The 8,205-nt window shown below is 28.2% G+C and overlaps 1 protein-coding gene across 2 annotated transcripts in view; it reads right to left on the bottom strand.

The window, feature by feature from the left end:
• Positions 1–368: 368 nt before the first annotated feature.
• LOC106686746 (protein VAC14 homolog) overlaps positions 369–8,205 on the bottom strand; it is a 34,801-nt gene continuing 26,964 nt past the window's right edge. The window contains exons 10-15 of one of the 2 annotated variants that reach the window (XM_014430224.2): positions 7,756–7,867; positions 7,065–7,230; positions 5,780–5,898; positions 3,531–3,610; positions 3,002–3,152; positions 369–1,523 (exon numbers count right to left, since the gene is read on the bottom strand). In XM_014430224.2, the coding sequence (XP_014285710.1) occupies positions 1,364–1,523; positions 3,002–3,152; positions 3,531–3,610; positions 5,780–5,898; positions 7,065–7,230; positions 7,756–7,867 (788 nt within the window). In that variant the 3' untranslated portion in view covers positions 369–1,363. Of the gene's footprint in view, positions 1,524–1,613; positions 2,670–3,001; positions 3,153–3,530; positions 3,611–5,779; positions 5,899–7,064; positions 7,231–7,755; positions 7,868–8,205 lie in introns of those variants that run through there. The other variant, XM_014430226.3, reaches the window with a different exon arrangement.

Raw genomic sequence — 8,205 nt, 5'->3', positions numbered from 1 at the left:
AAATGTGTGTGTGTCTGTAATGGGCTAAGATCAGCTCTCCCTTGGTGAAATTCTGCCTACGCCCATGTACATATGTTGATTATACGATCTTTTTTATAAGCCTTAACTCACTTATTACATGCTTTAATATAGAAAGAGAATGTTTTCCACAGTGACTAGTAATCATTAAAGATACATAATTACACTTAGTTACAAAACAGAATTTAAACAGAAGAAAAAAGTAAACATTATGCAGAAAAACTATAAATCTGTGCAAGGACATATCCAAAATAAAAACTATGAGGAGGGGGGAAGTCATAGTCAATCAGGTTGTAACATTTCAGCACAGAAAAGGCGAATAAAATCAAAATTTTAAGAAAATTATATATAACTATGGTAGCGCTTTATTAAGTATTACAATTAATATTTCTTTCAACAAAATTTTTTTTATTAAATTAATAATTTTTACACTTGGGGGGGGGGGGCAGCTGCCCCTGTAACTGGCCTTTTTAAAAAAAAAAAATCTGTGGCTGGAAAAGAAAATTAAACTCAAAATGCCAAAATTGGGCTTTAACATAACTTCACTGTTCAAGAGATATTGAAAAAAGTGTTGCAATGTAGGACACCAACATGTTGTCACCAGTAATTAACATTTGGTTTGCACATGACATATATGCCATATCACATTAAGTATCCAATATGCTTCTGTAGATCCTTAAATTAGTTGCGAACTATGCTTTAATTTCTATCATGGCTTGGATTCATAGTGCCTCAAAAATCTCTGATTATAGTCAATACTTCTTCTTTTTTTTTTTTTTTTTTTTATTTTAAAAAACGTGTTTCAATACAAATCAGTAACACTTAAGATATTTCAGGTTTGGTTTTTGACCACTAATATCTATACAAAATAAAATAAAATATATTAACAGGAAAACAAAAAAATGTTAGCAGTTATATCAGTAACTATAAGTGTAAATATATAAAATATTAAATATTATAGCATTTTTCAACTCTTAATTAAAAAGTCTTTATTTTATTTACATTTGGAATATGAAATAAAAACATATAAAATCAATCATTGTGAATGTACATTCTACACATGAATACTTTTTTAATAAAATAAACTTTATATGTTTTCTGGGAGAAAAAAATTTCAATACTTTCACATATCTTACAATAAATAAATCTTTGTACTTTCAAAAACAAAAAATACAATATTAATACTATACAAGTTTAACCTTAGCATTTGGTTATACCTGTAACAGTATAAATATAATAAAATACTATCAGCAAACTGTAAACAATTGTAAACTTTATCACAGTTAGACATCATAAAAAAAATGTTTTAAGTCCAAATGGTAACTTCGAAGACATAATAACTTTCCTAAGGGTTCAACATTTTAACATTGGTTTTAAATAGAGCATCACTTCTTTCAGAAAGTCTTTGATGAGCATGATTATCTTGAATTTGTTGAAAATGTTCCAACAACTCATTAAAATTCATACTTTTGAATTTGTTACCATCCTCAAATGTAACATCAGACCTGAAAATAAAAATAAAATATAATAGAAAGAACAAATTTTTGCTTTCAGGTTGAATACATACAAACTTCAGTAATATACTTCAGATTTAAAGATGTTTATGTACCAGAATAAAATTATTATTTTATTTTCATTTCCATGAATCAAAAAAACTGAACACCCTTAAAAATTGTCAAGGGTCAATTTAAGATCCTCCTGTCAAACTACCTTATCTTATTGAATTCCTATTTTATGAAGCCTTCTTAGGCAAGTGCATCTCACCTCTTAAATTGGTACATAGACCCAACAAATACCTTGACGGCCTTATATAATCTAGCTAATTTCCTTAAGTTACATTTTAAAAAGAAAAAAAAAGTTTATCTGCTGTGAAGTCCTGATAAATGATGAAATAAATAGATGATTCTATATGTACAATTAGTTTATAATACCTTAGTTCGTATCAGCAGTTCCCACCATTAAACATCAAGATAATGTATATTAATACAGGAAAACTGGCTCAAAATAAATAAAATAAATATCCTTCCAAATAACTACATTCAAATATTTGTTTTTATCAGTGGAAAATAAATGGTAATATATTATTTTTTTTCTTCAAAATATTTGGTCATTGTTCTATAATGATCTATGGTCGATAGCATGCTTTTTGTGTTGTTATCGGTGAATTGAATTGTACATAATTAGATACATAATCCATTTAAGTTAATAGATGTTTATAATAAGTGGCATTGTGTAGCAATATGGGTGGTATTTTTATAAAATTGGATTTAACCTTTGGGTTATTGTTACTGCTAGTACTTGATGTTGCTGTTGTATGTATATCAGATGAAAAGTCAATCTAATTAAAGATATTTCTTACTTTTAGAGGTGTATTTTCTTAATTTTTTGACAGTTGATAAGGATTGTGGTGGGATGGTAGCTTTAAGATTTTTTTTCTTTGAAGTAGATTCATCTTTGCATTGGTCCATATCTGTTTTATTATCAGAAAAGTGTTGAAGCTTTTGGGATAAACCAGGTGAATCACTTAATTCATCACCTGATTGCATTAATTGTGAAAAATAAAATTAGCACAAACCCCACAATAGAACCACACTCAATGAAATTCAGAGGCCGTTTTTGAGTTCCTTTTTGACTGCACCTCGACCATCTTCCTTAAAAAAAATAAAATTCATATTCACAGGATATAATATTGCAGTCAGCCACACTAAGACAAAGGAAACAATTTTGGACAATATTCCAGCTTAATAGATAAATCAAAAATTAATAAAACATATGGACACTCAAACCCAACTGAATATTAACTTCACACAAATCAAAATACAAAGACAAAAATGTAAATAAACCAAAGTAAGAACAGACTAGAATGGAGACAAATGAAGATGTACACACCAAGGTGTGTTATATGTGGTCCACCATATCAAATGCCCTCATTCATACTAACATTATGCTTCTTGAAATTAAAATGAAAATTAATGCTTATTACCTTTGAATACAATTTATATGTCTTGGAATACAGTCTAATCTATGCCGCAGCACATGAAAAGCTTCAGATTGTGGTAGTAGCATCAACAAGCCATACATAGCTCTAATTAAATAGTAATTTTCAGGAGTCTGTAACAGCTGCAATCGCAAATCTAAAAACATAAAGATGTAGTAAATTATAATTTCACAGTTGATAAAAGAAACATAAATTAATATGCTTAATGAGCTTTGAGAGGCTTGAAAAGGATTCTGTCCCAGAAGACTAACTGGCATCTCAATGTCACCATTCTAGCAGAATGACTTTCTCAAAATCAAAGGATTGAGAATGAATGGTATAAGAATTAATTATTGCTAAAACTGCAAGTGTGCATATGTGCAATATAAATTTTATATTACATATATACATACATATATATATAGTTATAGAAGTGAAGGCAAATTGATTAATTTTAGCTAACATATATTTTTCCCTTTTAATATTAAATATCACCTTGTATACATATTACATAACTTAATAAAAAGATACCTACATATAAATATTGGAGATTCCAAAAGTTGAACTAAACGATCAACCTCAGCTAAAAATTCAACATTCACCTCATAATTAGATCTAAAACGATTAAGGTATCATATGTATGAAAACAACATGAAGATTGTGAAAAATCAGTGATCAAACTATATTATCAATTAATGTTACAATACATTATTTATGTTAATTAATAAATATATAAAAAAGAACTATCAAGTAGTAACTCCAATATGACTGCAGTACCTACAACACACTTTAACTCTTGAAAAGGGGTTTGTGACCATTATTTAATTAGTTCTGTGATTTCCAAACTTAACCTTCCCTTCATAAATTACCGCCCAACCATCTTTAAACCCCCTTGCTAGACCACAAACCACTGCTAATAGAATGCCATCACCAATGGCTGCTCAAAGAACATTAAAGAGCATAAAAAAAACCTGGTAAGGTGAGTGAGGAATTTTAGTAACAATTATTATAAGAAGTTAAATACCTTTGCTAACATCAATAATTCACACAACTCAATAAAATATTGTATTATATATCAATAATGCATTATTTACCTTAACCAAACTATTATTTTTGCATATACTTCTATTTGCCATTAGGATGTATATAATCATTCCTATATAGGATAAGTTTAACAAAATAATTTTGATTGTAATGAAGAAATGATATAATGATATAGTGAAAAATTAGAGTATATGTATAAATAATATTTTGATGAAAGTAAATTATAAGCAGTTAAAAGTAATTTTTAACATTGGTTTATACACAATTTTTTTATAATTAAACAGTGGACTACAGAATATAAAAGACTAGAGAATATATATTAAAATTTCAGTCTGGTTCTGGATATCAAACTACACACTGTTTATCTGAGCTGTCCTGCTTGTTACTATCATTTTTAATATTATTCTCTCATTCAGTGTTCATTATAGTTAAGAGACCATCCCTGTTGTGATAAGTTGTTTTTCTGATGGAATAAAATTGTTATTTTAATAAAATAAAAAGCAGAACGTTTCAATACAATCATAAGCAGAGGCCTGGAATTAAGGTAGTAGGCATTAGCTGAGACAAAGACTGCCTCCACTACAGCAGCATTGCCACAAAGGACCCCCTCTATCGTTTTCTCATATACTATACCAACTTTTTTCTACAAAAAAAAAATTTCAATAAATACATAGGGAGATTTAATTTTTGAAAATTCTAAGAGATCAAAGACTATGGAGGAAACAAACCAAAAAGCAAGACGAGACTGTAGGAAAATTATAAATCCAAAAACAATAATTTAAGAAATAAGAAAAAATTGTAGCTGTAAGGATGGCCAACCTGCTGTCATCATTAACAAAGCAGAAGATATAGAAGCCTTGTAGTGTATTTGTCTGCACTTCAGATTTAAACTTTTTTTGTCTATAATTTGTTTTTGTTTTTTTTTCTTATTTTGAGATTTGATATGATACTATACAAAACATGTCAACCCGGAAGCGAACTCAAATTATAGAGTAGTTCAATGAGTAATACAAATCTGAACCTTGTCTGTGGCATGTGAAAAAATTGTGAACAACTTTCTGGCTCATTACCTTCACAGGTACATTTAAGGTCACGTTTATAAGTTAGCTAAGGAAAAGACATTTTAACCAATTATATTGAGGAAAGCAAGGAAGCAGAAAAGAGAATGTTATTATCCTATCACATGCTTATGAGTTGTGATTATTATGTTTTCTTAATAAAGAAAAACTTAGCTATGCATTTTTTCGGTCTTCATTCCTTATTTTGTATTATTTAATTGGGACATCCAATATTCTAGAATATTTAATAATTTAATAACTTTTTGATTCCTTATATATTAAATATCAAGATTGGACAGAAAATATCATTGATTAATCCTTACAATCAATTTTCTATCATACCAACAAACAAAGGAAAGGGGATTTGCTTTTGTGGATTGGATATGTACGAACAACAATTTACAGTGCATGAAGAGTAGGAGATATATTAAAAAAAAATATTTAAGAGAGAAACAAATATGAAGACAATGAAAAAGCAAGTGAGCACAATTTCAAGAAGGAAATATTCAGCAGTATTCAATATGGTGACAAAGAAGCAATAAAAGATAATGGTATAGAAATTATCAGAAATGATATTAGTCTAAAATCATCACCTTTTTAAATTTCAAGATATTTCAGATTACTAGGAAAATTAATAATATTTTATACTACAAGCCAATTGAAAATAATATCAAAAGGATACAATGTTGTAATTAAATTAGCTACATGAGCATAGTTTTGTGTTAAAAGACAAAGTGCAATTGTTGCAACAGGATTATGACACCATGTTTCATAAAGTGTTTTGAAGAGTAATTCACTTCCCTGAAAAATAAAGATTTTATTACAATTGAGTTTGGAAATAGAATACAAAATAAACTATCTATTTTTGAAAAATCTTTCTTTAAAAATTTAAGTAAACAAAATTTTTTATATTTTGTCAATAAAATTTTCCTTGACAGTCAACTAAGCTGAAATAGATAACTTAAGAAAAAGTTTTAAAAATGCTAAAATTGTGAGTTTTTCAAAAAAAAAAAAAAAGGTTACAGGAAAAATATCTGCCAGCAAACTCCGGATTCATGTTCAGCAACCCAAACCACTTAGGGGCGCAAAAATTACGAAAACAAAACTTTTCCCTAATTGTCCTTTTTTGTCCTAGTTTGATTAGACTAAGGAGTTTATTTTTTTCTCAACGATTCTATATATTTTTTGGAATCTGAATCTGAGTTTCAGGTTTCCCGTTTACTAGTCGGAGGCTCGAAAACAACAGTGTCCCACTATACATGTTCCTACCACCTAACCTCTACATTTTTTGAAATTTTCAATCAATTTGCATTGAATTATAACAGTAGCATGTGCTCTATCTTTTGAAGGTATTGTATATTTTCTGGCCTTTTCCAGATCTTTCCCAGCATACTTAACTATAGAATTTCCAACGGAGTAGGATATTTTTTTTTTTTTTTTTTTTTTTTTTAGTATTCTGATAGCAAATTAAATTCCAAAACAAATTGACATTAGACCTGTTTTTGATCAAACATGTCCTAAATCACCAAAAACCTGAATCAATTAACGATTTGTATATAAATGGTACAGAAAATGGAACAAATCTAAAGGATAAAATTGTTTCAGAATTCAATTTCTCAATCCAACATCATAATTTCAGTTTCCTCTACTTAACAAGGAGGCTAAAATAGCTGCCATAATGGTAACTCATCAAGAAATAAATGCCACGATTATGATGAATGAATCCATGTGAGATATTGAATTCTAAATTTGATTTAATTGAAAATTAAAAATAGACCACATAACGCTGTTATGAACCAGTAAACATAAAATAAAAATTCCAAAAATTGAAGGATAGAAAGGGTGAACATGAATAGTGGGAAACCCTGTATAATTTGGACATAAAATACAAAAAAAAAAAAAAAAAAAAAGAGAGATATCAAGATCGTGAAAAGATATAACTCAGAGCAAAAAAGAAAAAAAATTACCTCAGTTTTTAGTCGATTTCGAAGGTTTAATAGTTCAGATGATGTTAGCAGTATCGTATTTAATGTATCAACCATAACACGAGCAAACTTTAAGTCTGTTTCAGTCTTCAGTATCTTAGCTATACTTTTATAAATTTCTTCTGCATTGAGAAGAACACATAGTTGTCTATAACAATATAAAAAAAATGGTACAATAGAAGTAAAATATTTAGTTATCAACTATCTTAAGTGAAAAGTTTTCATGAAAAATATAACAAAGAAGTTTGTTTTTAATTTTCATTGAATTAAAATAAGTATTTCTTTCTTTTATATATATATATTACTTTGTCACATTCATCTAACTACTTACTATGAAATTTGTGCCAGCACTGATTAAAAGATTGACATATTTCTAGTATTCTAGAATTATATCATATCACTGAACTTACCCATTGGTAGATATAAGATTTTTAAAGATAAAATACAGTACCATTAAGATTTGAAGTTGAATTTTATAGATAAACTTTCATGCTACCACCATCTAGTACAAAAACGACAACTTTAAAAAGGTTATCCCTATAGTAAATACCTAGCAGGCATAGAAGGTACGGTCTGTGATATCCAGCCTTCTTAATATATATATGCTTTCTAAAGATGTAGTTAATCATACTTAAAGTCCAGTGTGACCATAGAGTAATATAAATAAATATACCTTATAATAAAAGATCCTCTATCTTCCAAAGCCTGCCTGTCTCTTCTAAACAGATTTAATAAACTGACCAATACTCTAGTAAAATAAGGAGAAGGTTCAGAGTGCTCAGGACCTAAAAAACATTCTTAATTATTTTCTAAAAATAATCCAAATTCAAAAATTATATATTTGTCCATAAACTTTCTTATTTTAAACAAAAACCTTTATTTGGCAAGTTTATAACTGTAACTTATTTTTATTTTATTTTTTGTTAAAAAAAAATGAATAATGCTTTTCAATCCAAAATACCATAGATTTTAAATGATGGAACATAAATGTGACCCATGATCTGATAGACCACCTGTTTGGCATATCAAGGAGGATAAGTACCAAATAAGGAGTGCTTACAAAAGTCCAGGGAATTAGATGCCAGTACAGGGAAAAGTTTTATATATATATTGTAATATGCTC

Source organism: Halyomorpha halys, unplaced genomic scaffold, assembly GCF_000696795.3.
Source record: "Halyomorpha halys isolate HHAL.00 unplaced genomic scaffold, Hhal_1.1 Scaffold867.1, whole genome shotgun sequence".
NCBI lineage: Eukaryota > Metazoa > Arthropoda > Insecta > Hemiptera > Pentatomidae > Halyomorpha > Halyomorpha halys.
The sequence above is the reverse complement of the archived record's forward strand: the minus strand, read 5'-3'. Positions and strand labels throughout refer to the sequence as shown.